The sequence below is a fragment of the Anopheles coustani genome, chromosome 3, assembly GCF_943734705.1.
Source record: "Anopheles coustani chromosome 3, idAnoCousDA_361_x.2, whole genome shotgun sequence".
NCBI lineage: Eukaryota > Metazoa > Arthropoda > Insecta > Diptera > Culicidae > Anopheles > Anopheles coustani.
In genome coordinates, this window is record NC_071288.1 from 97,417,653 (window position 1) to 97,431,312 (window position 13,660).

At 40.4% G+C, this 13,660-nt stretch overlaps 4 protein-coding genes across 4 annotated transcripts; 1 reads left to right on the forward strand and 3 right to left on the reverse strand.

The window, feature by feature from the left end:
- Nucleotides 1-1,283: 1,283 nt before the first annotated feature.
- Nucleotides 1,284-4,906, forward strand: LOC131260538 (MAPK regulated corepressor interacting protein 2). Its single transcript, XM_058262289.1, has 5 exons — nt 1,284-1,456; nt 1,610-1,697; nt 3,075-3,220; nt 3,737-3,796; nt 3,876-4,906. Exons 1-5 carry the CDS (start codon nt 1,405-1,407, stop codon nt 4,049-4,051), a joined length of 522 nt encoding a protein of 173 aa, XP_058118272.1. The 5' UTR covers nt 1,284-1,404; the 3' UTR covers nt 4,052-4,906.
- LOC131260525 (uncharacterized) lies at nt 4,905-6,264 on the reverse strand. Its single transcript, XM_058262271.1, has one exon. The coding sequence runs from the start codon at nt 6,262-6,264 to the stop codon at nt 4,990-4,992; it is 1,275 nt and encodes a 424-aa protein (XP_058118254.1). The 3' UTR covers nt 4,905-4,989.
- Nucleotides 6,265-6,566: 302 nt separating this feature from the next.
- Nucleotides 6,567-8,866, reverse strand: LOC131260518 (probable diacyglycerol O-acyltransferase tgs1). The gene is made up of 4 exons (XM_058262264.1): nt 7,991-8,866; nt 7,356-7,926; nt 7,122-7,285; nt 6,567-7,054 (listed from the first exon to the last, which is right to left on the reverse strand). Exons 1-4 carry the CDS (start codon nt 8,864-8,866, stop codon nt 6,716-6,718), a joined length of 1,950 nt encoding a protein of 649 aa, XP_058118247.1. The 3' UTR covers nt 6,567-6,715.
- A 2,627-nt stretch (nt 8,867-11,493) lies between these two features.
- On the reverse strand, nt 11,494-13,033 carry LOC131260537 (mpv17-like protein). The gene is made up of 5 exons (XM_058262288.1): nt 13,001-13,033; nt 12,740-12,917; nt 12,587-12,675; nt 12,016-12,128; nt 11,494-11,940 (listed from the first exon to the last, which is right to left on the reverse strand). The coding sequence occupies exons 2-5, from the start codon at nt 12,866-12,868 to the stop codon at nt 11,693-11,695; spliced, it is 579 nt and encodes a 192-aa protein (XP_058118271.1). The 5' UTR covers nt 12,869-12,917; nt 13,001-13,033; the 3' UTR covers nt 11,494-11,692.
- Between the last annotated feature and the right edge of the window lie 627 nt (nt 13,034-13,660).

Genomic DNA, 13,660 nt, shown 5'->3' on the forward strand with positions numbered 1-13,660 from the left:
TACCAGGGTGGCACTGCGGTTGATATGTCTTTGCGCAGTGAGCTGCATATCCCACAAATTTCAGTTGAGCCAAATGGAGTTTGTAATCATCGAAAATTGGCTCGAGACCAACTTTCGCCAGACGCTGAAACGAAATACCGAAGGTCCCGATTTCAATCTCCTGTTTCCAGGAAAGCACAACGTCAATCTGCAAACCAACGAAGGTTTCTTAGGTTATGATGTAAACAAATCATGATTGCTAGATCTATGCTGCAAACTAATTATGTTTCAATAAAGAATAATTATGTTAGGAAGCAAGCTGTGTTTAATCTAAAATGTATTTTGGGGATGATGAGTTGATGCATCAACTGTAAAATTTCCGCTAGCCATAATTTTATCGCAGATTTCTGTTATTCTCACATGGCTTGTCTCGTTTGCGGCCACTTTGTTAAACAAAATTGTTTGTCTTGAAAACACCTTCCATTCGAGAAGTCTTTTTTTTTAATTGACCCATGCACTAGGAAGTGAACGTTACTGCGTTATCATACTGGTCACAAATGGTGGCATGGCAAATTCACTGGATTATCAAACGAGAATGACGTTGGAGTGGCAGGGGTCCGTTGGTGAAATGAGCTTGCTCATATACATACATAAAACCAAATTTAGACAGTCCAGTGACTGCCATGGCACCATTGGTGACCAGAGTGATAAGGCTATTGCATTACCATACCAAGTTTATCGTTATATTATCGGTACAATTAATGCAACGATTTCTTTTGTGGTGACACGTTCCTAAGTGGACGAAAATAGGTACTTTTACCTTCTTAAGAACCCGCTAGGCAATTTCGAGCAAATCGTCCTCAAAAACGTCCTCCATGACACAAACATCGAGCAGTTTTGTATGGTGAGGAGGACAAGGAGGACGATTGCTCGAAAAACGTCCTCCTTTTGTTTCATCCCCATACAAAAATGGAGGACGTTTGTTTGCGCGGAGGACGTTTTGAGAACGATATTTCGAGCTGCCTAGCGGGAAATAGGCTATTTCAGACATTTGAGGTTATCATGTTTGGAAAGACCGAAACGATGGTAAATGTTAGTTTTCTTGATGCTGTACCATACAAAACGTAAACAACACTTTGAAAAAAGCAACAAAACTGACAGTTACAGTCGTTTTCGGTCCTTCCAATCATTATTTCAAATTGAGACCCAGGTGTTAGCAGTATGTTCAACTAACCTTGGTCATAAGTTAAATGTTTTGGTTTCACAGAGAATGCTGCTGTCAGTTTCGGTCGGTCGATTTCACGGTGAGCACGGTATCGGAGTGCTGATAAGTTGAAGATTATAATTGGAATAGAACGGTTCTTGCGGTGGATGCTAGTCATAGTAGGGGCTTACAATATTGTATTAAAGTGTGTCGCATAAATAATGTACACGGTGTCCAAGGGTCCTAGTAAATTAGTGGCGAAAACGAGAAGAGGTAAGAAAACACAGTGTGAATCGCCCGGTGGAAATCAGCTGAGAGGGTAATGTTGTGCAATCATAAGCGCATCCTTTGAAGAAAACAAAATCGCAGCTCCTGCAAGATGTGCGGAGAGATGGAGCTGATTTTTTGTGTTTTTTGTACAACTAGGAATACCACAAAACTATGAAAAGTATGAATTATTGCGCGACTTAGGACGGAAGACGAACGATGAATATGATATTTCGAGTGAACTCAGGTGAGTTATCGTTACGGAAAAGTTTACATAACAACTTTGCTACCTCGCGCTCGGTAGGATGACAAAGATGTACACTGTAGAAACTGAGTTTGTGTGTGCATAAATGCGACGGAAGGTTTGAATATTTGTTTGTACCGCAATCTGTAGAACTATGTATTATGTAACGGATAGAAAGATTACATCTATCTATAACTTCCAGACAAAATTTCGTATTTTCTAGACGCGTCTTTCGGCAGCTGGAGAAACTGCCTTCGTTAAAGAAGCAACATAGAAGGTGATAATTTAATTCACAAGACAGTAGCATAGGCGTTGTACTTCAGCTTTGCATTATGCTAGTGTTGGTTTCCAGGCGTTGAAGTACGAACTCCACGTGCTCTATTATTGAACCGGATTATGTTGCTTGTTGCTTGAATACAAGAACTGGAAGAAATTCGTTTTATTTTGCCTTAACACTGAGATGCATGGATTTACCGATAGATTGTCTGTGAATCTATCATGCAAGGGGTTCTTAAAGAATTAAATGCTCTATTTTTGTTTTTTCCATAATGCGCACGTGGGACGCACATGGACATATTTTTTACATAATTTCTCTTGCTGAACTGATCATTCCATAAGGATGAAAGAAAAATGATTGACAGGACTATTTTTAAAGTGGTGTGTCCCAATGTGAGTGTGCCTGTGAGTTATTTGTTTGAGGAGTACACTTTGCTGCTACAAATTGTTCCATGATCATCACAACCTAATATGGTATAATTGTTTCTAACGGGTACCATCTTGTACGTTGTTTATGATCGACGTGCAAAGTACAGTCAAATGATAAGGCGTACTTAGTAAATTTAATCGAACGGGTTGCAAACATGCTTGACTTGGCTTTCGTGTTGACCAATGCTGTGTTTCTGACCGTTACTAAGTTCCTTAAGGTTTGATATTTTCAATCTATAGCATGCCGAATATTACTATCAACAGTGTACCTCTCAAAACTTTAACGTTAGCTAATTTTAATTTTAAAAGTTATGACCATCTGTTACATTTGGTTAATTTCTTTCTCGTCTGTCTCGTGGAGAGGATGCAACTTTCTGGATTATGTAAATAAATCAGTTATCTTGAAGCGTAGCTGGCAACACAGACTTTTTCCAGAATAAAAGGCGAATAAATAAAGCAGAACGATAGATAACATTAGCTCGAAGAAAATGGTTCCACAACGAGGTTCAGTTCGCAAATAAACTTATGTTATCTCACTTCTTAACATAGGTTGGAAAGATACATCTTGTTCGAAACAAATATTGAACATCTTCTCGGCAGGAACCTTAATTGTTGCCTCAGAAAAAGTAAGCAGCGACTCTGTTTATTGCATTCCTTTTTTTATTTATTTTGCAGTGTTCCACGACCTGTGTTTCAAACGTCTAAGAAATCTGCAGCAGCACAATACGTAAAGTTGCAACAACAGCAACAAAAACAGCTGAAGTCCGAACAGGAGATCGTTAGTCCCCAGCATGAAGAGTTAATCAAATACATTAATGATTGTGAGTTTCTATTAGTAATTAAACATACATCTTACTTAGATAACTAATACTTAACTAAAATGGAATCGTAAAGATATAGATTTCACAGAGGGATTAAAGAGCATACTTAGATGCAAATTTAGTGCAAAGCGAGCTTAGTCGTACGAAGTTCCATCCGAAGCCACTCGCAGTTGGATGCGAAGCTGGTTCATATCCAAGCTTTACTGGCCTGTTCGTTTATGCCATAACTATACCTTAGTTGAGGCGTACCACGCCTCGTTTCTCATTCGGAACAGCATAATAGAACAAAAACGTACCTACTTTGTTGGTCGACAGTGAGGTCTCGGTCAGGTTTTTAATTATTTTAAAATTGTATCATAATAAAAGTACCAGTAGATAGAAGCTAAGGACCAGTTCATTTATAGTTAATATTATATGGATGTAAAACAATTTGAATTAGATAAAATTTCGCTAATAAAGCAGCACAATTTTTCTATTATTTGTTACATATGTTCATTTATTTTTCCTTTCTTCCAGCATGGAATATGGTGGTAGCGGCAAATCCTTACGATGTTCCTGGCTCACCTAACAGCACGGGTATGAATTGATGCCACGTCCTTTTCTTGGAAAATTTTGGTTTTGTAACAATTCTGCTATATATCCTGTATGATTTTAGGTTCGAATTGCTCACTATCCTCCAATAGCAGTACCAGTTCCGCATCATCCAACACGAGTACATCGACGATGTACTATAACGAGCCGCCTAGTCCCGTACTGGTCGACTTTCAACCCTTTGACCTCGAGACTTGGTGGGGGAAGAGAATATTCAACAGCATTACGAAAAGTCTGTAAACTACATAGACCTTTCCCCATCGTATTTTAAGAATTAAGGATATAGAAACCGATGAATCGTCCTTAGAAGAAAAATTAGCTGTGTAGAGCAGGATCAATTGTTCGCTCGATTGGAACCTATCGGCGAGGATTGTGCAAGGAAAGAGCGCTTGCAATGAATTAATTGTTATAAGTGATTGCATGCTGTGTGTGCGGAAATTCGCTAGTAGTCCAGGAAAAGGTTTGAGTAGAGATAAAAGCTGAAATAATTGTTATGCTTTTAGGTTTCAGTGGATGCGCTTTTGATCAGTCATATCCTATTCGTATTTGTTTCTTTGTGCAATTCTTTCATCCTTAAAACCTCTGTGAGATCAAATTGTGTAGTTCCTACCATACATTTTTATTTGTTTGTCATGCATCATGATCGTTAAGTAGATTATAGATTGCGGAATGCCAATGGAACATTGCCATTGGAACACTATTTCGTGTATTTAGTTTCAAAATTGGCACACATGTTTCAGTTGAGTCGTTAATCCTTTGTAGGGAACTTTTTCTCGGTTGTATTTATTTTGAGTAATGAAGTTCACTGCAACAAGGAGAGCGGCAATATGAACTGTTCAATAGACACGAGCCGATGTGATTGGTTCTTTCTGTGTATGCGAGATTTCTTTCATATTGCTACCGAGAGAATAAACACGTGACAAGAGTAAAAGCTGAATCCCGACATGCGTAGCAAATAAAGATTGATTTTGGCTTGAAGTTCAACTATGTGAATTTAGTACTTTAACTATGTTTGTAAGGTTGATACGTTTGTTATAGGCTGAAAATGTTTGGCATAACCTGCTCTCCTGAAAATTCACGCGTGCAAAAGGCAGTCAATCGAACCATAAACAAAATAGAGTTTAATATTTGATACAAAAATGTAGATAGCAATACGGGGAAGAAAAAGCGGAGTAATTTTAAGTTTTGATTTGAATGTGTGAAAATAGCTCTCCCATCAGTTCAAGAAGATGGTTTCTGTATGTGGTATTTGAACGAAACGCATTGATGCAAACTTTCACTTTGGCTTCAGGCATAAACCCGGCTGTTGAGTCCGAACAGTTGAATACTTCTTCCAAAAACACACTAGGTAGTGTAACTTCTGCACTTATCAGCGTGGAGTGAATAAGTCCTGCTAGTCGATAATGTTCACACGATGCGAGGAATATGTTGCTTGGAAGGATATTAGCTGCATCTAACTGATTTTTATGCAATATCTCGGAGAAACAGTTGTAGTAATGTGCCAAAAGGATGTCTCGTTGTTCATTTCTCATTTGGAGACTTGTCGTAAGATAGAGTAACAGGTTAATGTCGTAGGCGGGAGGCACATAGCGGGACATCTGATAGTCTACCAGTATACACTCGGTTGGTTTTCCATTGGATTCACATTTGAACATCAAATTATTACACCAGAGGTCACCGTGGTTGAGACAATTACGGAATTGTTTTGATGGCGCGGTAAAGGTGTAGATTTTTCGGAAATGTTCTGGCATTTGTGATAATATAATTTTCTTGTGGGACTCGTCCCACATGTCACTGTCCTGGACAAGCTCCGCGTAAAGCTGGATAACGTTTGCAACATCTTTCATGCGTGTACTATTTGGAGTAGTAACCCATGCGTTTTCTTCGAGGACATTTGGATATAGTTCAGGAAGTGATTTTCCGCACTTTTCTTCAACCACAAGCGAACCAGCGTGTAGACATGCTAACGTTTCTAAGGCTTGCTGGAGAAAGGATCTATCCAATAAACCGCTTTCTTGTTTTATCACTGCAAAGCCGTGCAATTTTACATTATTCATAACGAGTAATTTCAACCCCTTTGCACAAAGCGCTCTTGGTGCGATCGTACGCCATGGACAATTTTGTTGTATAGCAGTAACAATGTCTTTCAGTATGTGAGTTTCCTTGTGAAAGCTTCTAATCTCCTTCAGGTAACAGGCTAATGCCGGATTGTCGACGGGCGAACATTTGACAAAAAAGCTGAGCTTTTCTGTTTTTCCGATTGCAACTTCGATGGTCACCTTAAGGTCGTAATGAGCTGACAAAAAGCCTTCCGGACAGGGACTGAAAGGCTCTAGCTCAGCTCCAATTACACGCCACTGCTTTAAGGCTCGTGTTTCCTTACATCCGGCAAAGTGCTCAGCAACAATCTGATGAATGTCTATTTTGGTTAGATTAATTCGTTTGAGATCCATTGCGTTCCACTTGTACAGAAAGACTGACCTGGATAGAACCATTTCCTTGGGCTGAGGGTGTTTTTCTGAATCTGCTTGTTAATAGTTTGATACGCATGTGGTTATCCCACAAGCTTACGAGAATGATTTTTCGTTCAGATAAACGTTCACAGACACCTTAAGAAACCTGTTTGGAAAGCAGGTTGTTTAACAAAATGATGACGGAATGTGTGTATCTTGTCCATCGTTGTAGGAAGCAGATGGAAGATTATTTCCAAGACAAGTAAATAAGATAGCAAAAAACAACTTAAGATAAGCTAAAGATTTATTCCTAGCCTTAGCCTTAGAGATTTATAGGTACGTTGTATTTATGGTTTCAAAAATTATCCTTTTCTCATGCCTATTCCTTTATTTTAGTTACAAAAATACTCTCACCCGTTGTACATGCTTTGCCATAAAATTCAACTTTTGCTCAAGCCTCTTCGAGTAATTTTCCCATCCTTACGATTTCTTCTACAACTCCTTGAAGGATCCTGTGGGCGTCTTCCTCGTTGTGAATGACCGCACGATCGGCTAATATACCGAGCTGCATTTTTCCACCATATGTGAGAAGAGTAATTCCCACAGCGGTAGTACCGAGGTTTGGTATGAAGAAACAAAGATTATTTAACTCGCGGCCTTGAATACGAGCCATTTGCTGTGGCCCCGGGAGGTTGGAGATCGCCATCGTACTATGTGCGCTTTTTAAAATCTTTCTTAAAATACCGTCCGGAAAGAGAGATGACATTTTAGAGATGATCCAATAATTAATCTGCATTAATAAAATAATGGATCAGTTTACATTTTTTAAAGAGAAGAAACGCTATCAATAATCTTACAATGTAATCCGATGAAGATCGTAAGGTATCGGAAAATCTTTTTACTGCTAGAATGCGTTTGGTAAGTGTGAAATGCCGATTCGGATCATCCAGCTGTATACCTGAATGGATGGGCAAGGTCTGCAGAGCCACGGAAAATCGGTTGTGCAACTCCAACTGTGGTGCTTTAGAGGTACGATAGTAACACATATTGTTATCATTGGATGTAATCATTGTCTGAGATGTAATACGTACATTCTTTTTCTATTCTTGCAGGAAGAACCACTGTGAGACTTTTTGGTGAGTTTCCATTTAGTCTGGTGAAATATGTTTCAAGGCTGGCTGATAGAGCCGTCAGGAAGACATCGGAAAATCTCGTTCCGGGTAGAAGACGTTTAGTTTGCTTGATGATATTAACCCACTGACTAGTTTCATGGTGTCCCTCGTTGATCCAGCTTACAACTTTCTTATTTGCCATTTCCGTAGAATGCATGCAGTTGGTGTCCGCTGGACGCCGTGATACCTCGTGGAAGAAGGCGGGTGCTGTGTAAATCGTCCAGAGTACACGGAGAATGGCGTTCAATTTCGCGGCAAGATCAGTATAAGAGGGCGCTCGTTTCAACAGGCGCTTGAAAACCGTAGAGCTGCGTTGCTGTTGGCACTGGCCTGATGTACTTTGGTTTTTGAGGATGTAATTGATATTCATTACTTTTAGCTTTGATAAATACTTCCAGCGCGAAGGTATTTCCTTATCAACTATTGCCTCCAATAGTAGGCGCATCAGAGCCACACCGTCGCCAAGAGAATGATGAACTCTGAAAAGAATCTGATTTGAACAGAAAATAAAAAGATAAGCTTTCGTCGATTGGGAAGAAAAATTGGGAACAAACCGGATATTTGAGGATCTTTTTTGTCTGGTCTACCAAAGGCTGTCGTCCAACGAGCACTTCCCAGGAAGATGTATGATTTGCCGGTAAATGTCGATTGCTTATCGTGCTCAGTAACGCCCGCAGCTGACCTTCATCGATGTAACTTTCTCCATCGGCGAGTGGAATGCTATCCAGGAAGCGAATGTAGTCCTCTATCGTTAGCTCTGACTGATCGGACCAGAAGTAGTAGCCGAATTCCACGTTTCGTTTCCACAGCATCTTCGGGTGGGGCCGATAGCTATGCATGAGCCGCGCAGAGATTCGTTTACGCAATATTAGAAGCAGGTTTACACTCACAGATCCATCTCCTGAAGTACACTCGTCAAATGGTTCATGTACGCTTGCCAGGATGTTGATCATACCACGGGAGTTTTGATCTTCGATTGCCCACACAACATCAGCACCATCCAGCAACCCTTTGAAATGTTTTCCGTATCGATATTTTAAAATATACCGTACCATGATGCGATAGACATAAAATATTAGTAGTACGGTGATTAAAAAGGGTGACAGAATCAGAAATCCGATGAATGTTAGGAACGTATAAGCGGCCTGTCGAATGTTGGTTCCTGCGGGGAGCTTGAGATGACTGTGTTCTTCTCTCCACCGCGTCACTTTGTGCTTCACAAACAGAAATAAAACTATGCCGGAGAGCGCTCCGAGTTGTGTAGTTGATAAAATCCGATGAAGTTTGATCTGGGCACTCGACACATCACCCTTCGTAATAGTTGCTGGTCCAAAGGAATCGGACGAGGAGAAATTCCGTGCCATTGAATCAAAAATCGTCGCCCCATGGCTCGAGGCCCAATCCAAGAAGTTATTCCCTTCGTACGCCATCCCTCGAAGACGGACGGAATAATTTCTGGAACCACAGATCGCTCGTACGAGTACACTTCTAAACTGTCCGTGGAAGATTAACACAAGTTTACACAATGTACGGATGTAGGAAGCCTCACTTGTTAGAACACTTGTTAGAGATCAGTCACGTTATTCGGTAGTCGAAAAGCTAGCTAATGTGTTCAAATCTAACAATGAGGAACAATTATGCTGCAAGTCGTTGCCGTTGTCGCTGTTACCAGCGTGTCCGTTCTGGGCGAAGTAAGCTGAGCGAATAGCTGGCGAAAGATTTTATAGAATTCACTTGAGTCGGTATAGAAAATAAGCAGCTTAAGCATATAAACATGTGCATATTAAATTATTGCCATTGACTCACTGCACTGTGTGAGTTTTTGTTAAGTCCACTATTCGTCCACCGTTGGGTATAAGTGTTGTGTACATTGCAGGTCTGAAAAGACTCACGCAAGTAAATTACCGAGAGAATCCTTATGAATTCTATTGCGACGCTATCTGCAACAACGAAGATAATGGCAAAGTATTACGTTTAGAGCAAGGTGCGGAGCAATAAGAATACATTGGAATCGAAAGTATGACACTGTTTGGAATGGACTCCTTAAGTACTGTACTGGGAATTTGTTAGAAATTCCAATATATTTAGTTTTACCTGCATTTTATTTATCATTGTCAGCATGACTTCTATAATGGGGGGGAAATATGGGAAAATATGAATGACCAGGCGTCCGCTTTTGCATGAATATTAATGTCATAATTGCATCAACAGTTTTGATTATGTACCATTTTGAGTTGTAGACAATTGTTTCTAGAAACAATGACGAATCAACAGGAAGAGACAGAGTGTTTAATTGATGAAAGCAGGAAGGAGGAGAACGAAAACCATGGTAAAATAAAAACACGTGCATCAGCTTCCAGCCGCGTTCTCTTTAGGGAATGTGAGGTTGTTTATTTTACGTAGTTATTCCACCTCCTCTGTCCTAATGCGGATGGTACTAACTGTACGATATTTGGTGCATCGATCTTTATCGTCCAAGTTGACGAAATATGTGTACGGTAATGCACGGCATGATCGAGCCTCCGTCTGTAAAAATCCGGCTTGCCACTACTCAATGTGTGGTCTAACATTGCGCCAAGAAAAACTAAATTTCCCCTTCACAACGGTTCGGTGTGCTGGAAGAAATCGGTTCGTGGGTGCTTCCAAGGTGTAGTAGATGGCAGGGAAATTTATTTTAGCCCACAATTGTACTAGCGGAAAATTCGAACGTAGTCTGCTACGTGGTGTGGTTTACGACAAACTACGCCTGTACATAAACCACACGTTGCTTGTTGCGGTGTACACACCAGACCGAGACTGAAAGAGATAGCCAAATAAAAGAAGTTTTGAGTTTGGGACGGATGTATACGGGAGAAGCAGGAGGACGTTTAGGGTGGGGATCAGAGTACAGGTTGAGGCGCTAAATACGCGCGTCCATCGTCCGCTTAGTCGTTAAATAAATCGTTCCTCCGTTCTTCTTGCGTTTTCTCGTAAGCCGTTCTCTGACATGTGAAAATGTTCATCCTTCCCCTTGGGCCACCTAGGGTGGGGTTCCCTTCTTTACCCCTCGCAGGGTATCCCTATCATCCGAATAAACACAAATATTCCCCAACACATCCTCATCCTGCCGTACAAGCTCTCACAGCTACTGAGCTGATCGTGCTGAGCAATCATATTTGTTGGCGTAATGCGTTCGGCAACGATCGTACAAGACTGGGTGCTGCGTTGTTTTTGTTATTCCTATTTTTTATTATACACAACTCAACCGCCATGTTCAGTTAACTTTGTTGGACGAAACAGTAGGAAGTGGAAGGGTTATCCGCAGATTGCCATGGGATGTAAGGATCGAATACGGAATCCAGTGACGGTGGGATTTTGTTTCAAATATAACCACAAAAAAAAGTAGCATTTTACACAACTTCGCTTTCCTTTCAATTTATAAAGTTTTGATAAATAAATGTTTGGGTTTGACAAACGTAATTCCATGGTTCAAAGCTTGAAATTAAAAATCGGTCATATAGCATACAGCATTATCACCTGAAAGCTGTAACCGTAGTGTCCAATAAGGCAAAGTGATGAAAGTGGAATACGAGAAAGAACATTTGTTTATAATCAATTTTTCGGTTTTGTGCCTGCCGAACCTTTACTATCCTTGCGTACGTCGTGTAGTTTTCCCGCTTTCCAAGTAAACTATTTCACACAGTCCGAGATAGAAATTTATTCATATGGTAGCGGCGAAGGTGGAGAAGCTAGCAGACCGGAAGACTAGAGAGGAAAGTATGGTGTGAATTATTTTTATAAATCGTGGCTAATATTAGCATAGGTTGTCTTCTTTCTCGTCCGTGGCAACAACGTTTCCACGTGGCCAGCTGCGGTTGATTAAACGTAGTAGAGCAACATGGTTGGTCAGGAGAATGGACATAGGGAAGGCCGGAAAATGAATCCACTATTTACAATATGTTAACTGATGCAGCGACCCACCAATACACATACCTGGGGAAAGAAAATGGAAAACACTTGGGCGATTTATATGACTTTATTTACGTCGGATTTTAGAAAAAAAAAAGTTCTATTTATCTTGTACAGCAGACCCATCATTCTTGCTAGATTGCTTTTATTGTACGCTAATAATAATAATGATAACTTCCCTTAGTAATGAATTCAGCGAGTTACGATGTGAGCAGTGAAATATACAAATTGTGAAAACTTCTCTCATAGAAAATATCTCGTTTTGACTTCCTATCTAAAAGCGTTATGGTATCATTGTTTTGAGTGTTTTAAATTGTTCGGTCGATTGCTTGTACTTCGTTTCGGTTGACCAGTTGTTGGCGTTTCACCCAACAGAGAATGTTAACCCAGGCGAAGGCACAGGAGCCCACGTAGACGACGCGGAACTTCGGGGGGACCAGCAAGAAGTTAAGCGTTTGTGCCGGAAGCCAAAATAAACAGGACCGAGCAAAAGTTGGTACAAACTTTTGACGGCACTCTTCGGTGACGGATGACTGTCGTTCCATAAACGACATACCTGCAATGGGTAGAAGAATAAGAAGGTGATTAATTTGGTTGTAAAGCTAACATCAACTCTTAGCCCAACGCATACCAGTAAAGAATATAACTAGCAAAGGTGGAGTTAGGACGAACTGGTCCAGGAGTAGCTTTTTCATTACAATGCGTTTGGCAGTGCCGGGGAAGGCTTTATCTAGCCATTTGTACCTACAAGAAACCGTTAGGCGAGAATATGAAAATTACAATTGTTAATACTTTGGCAATGCAACCATTGACCCATGTTCCGTAAACAGTTTAATACATATTAATGTTACGATTTTACTCCGTGCTTGTTGGTGTGAGAAAAAGAGTGCATAATTTACCTTACGAAAGCAAAAAGCCTCGGCATCCTTCATCCTTGATTGTGGAAAATTATTTGCTTGCGAATGGGTATAAGAAGCTATATAGCGTCGGACGCATCAGCTACATGAATTTTTTTTTTTTTTGAGACATTTTCATGCACATGAAGATTCCAGTATAAAGGGAAGATAACAAAAAAAGCCCAGTGATGATTGTTAGAGTAATGGAAAAAGAAACCAAGAGAAAAATAGGAATGCTGTTAGAAAAATTAAACATGATTTAAAATTGGATTTCATTATCTATTGCTGGATCCTTTCCACACCCACCAATTATAGAGAATAGGTGAGTATATAAACGTGCCCATAACTGCGTATCTGGCGATGGTAGGTCGATCAATGTCCTGTGGGGGATCCGTCTGTAATGACATTCAAATTGATGTCATCAATTAACAGTAGCTGATAGCCGGTAAAAGAACTTACCAAGAATTTTCTTGTGATTGTTTGCTGTGAAAATTCCGCACCCACGTACAGTGTACCATACACAAGTCCATTTCCCGCTAAGGGGTGCTTAGTGAAAAAGCTTCCAAACGCTTTTAGAAGCGTTGCCATATTTGCCTACTTATCTGTAACACCACAACTCCTGGGAGGTTGGATGAAACTGCCCGAACCGAAAAGGAAAAAGAAAAATATTTAATGTGAGTAAGGTATGTTTAACTTCAAGTAATGTCAACTGTTACTTACGTTTGGCTCTTATCAAATTAAACTCGGTTGATAAGGTGAAAAATTTTTCTTACAACACACCACGCCACGGGCTATCGTGTTTATGGCAAATCGTGCTTTTTCATAAGCAAATCACTGGACTGTGGTTCACAAGAGCGCTTTGCTCGGTACCTCACTGCTTGGATGACGACAAAAAGGACAGTATTTAAGCATCATTTGGCAGTGTAGAAGTTGTACATAGTTGCTGAGGTAAAAGGGGTAATCTGTAATTCTGTTCAACTGCAAATTCTTTCACTCGACGGCACCGACTGAATGATGCTTTCGACTAAAGAAATCAATTTTCTAGACCGCATGAACAACATTTCAACCACACGAGCAATGGCATTCATGCGCAATAGACACCAGTCACAGCATAGTGTGTTTGACGTTTTCTTGTTGCTTTATTATGGTTTTGCTACTGTGTCCGGGCCTATGCCCAAGTGTCGTAAGAAAGGTCGGCGTCGGTATTTTTATGTTTCAAACTCCCCCACCGAAACACAATCGTTTGTGTACCACACGATAGCGTACCTTTTTCGGGACTTTTCTCTACGTTGGTAGAAGAAACACCGTTTAGTATGAAAACGCAACAGGTCGCTATGGGACCGAGAACAACACTGCTGAGTGGCTCCCGAAACAGCTTGT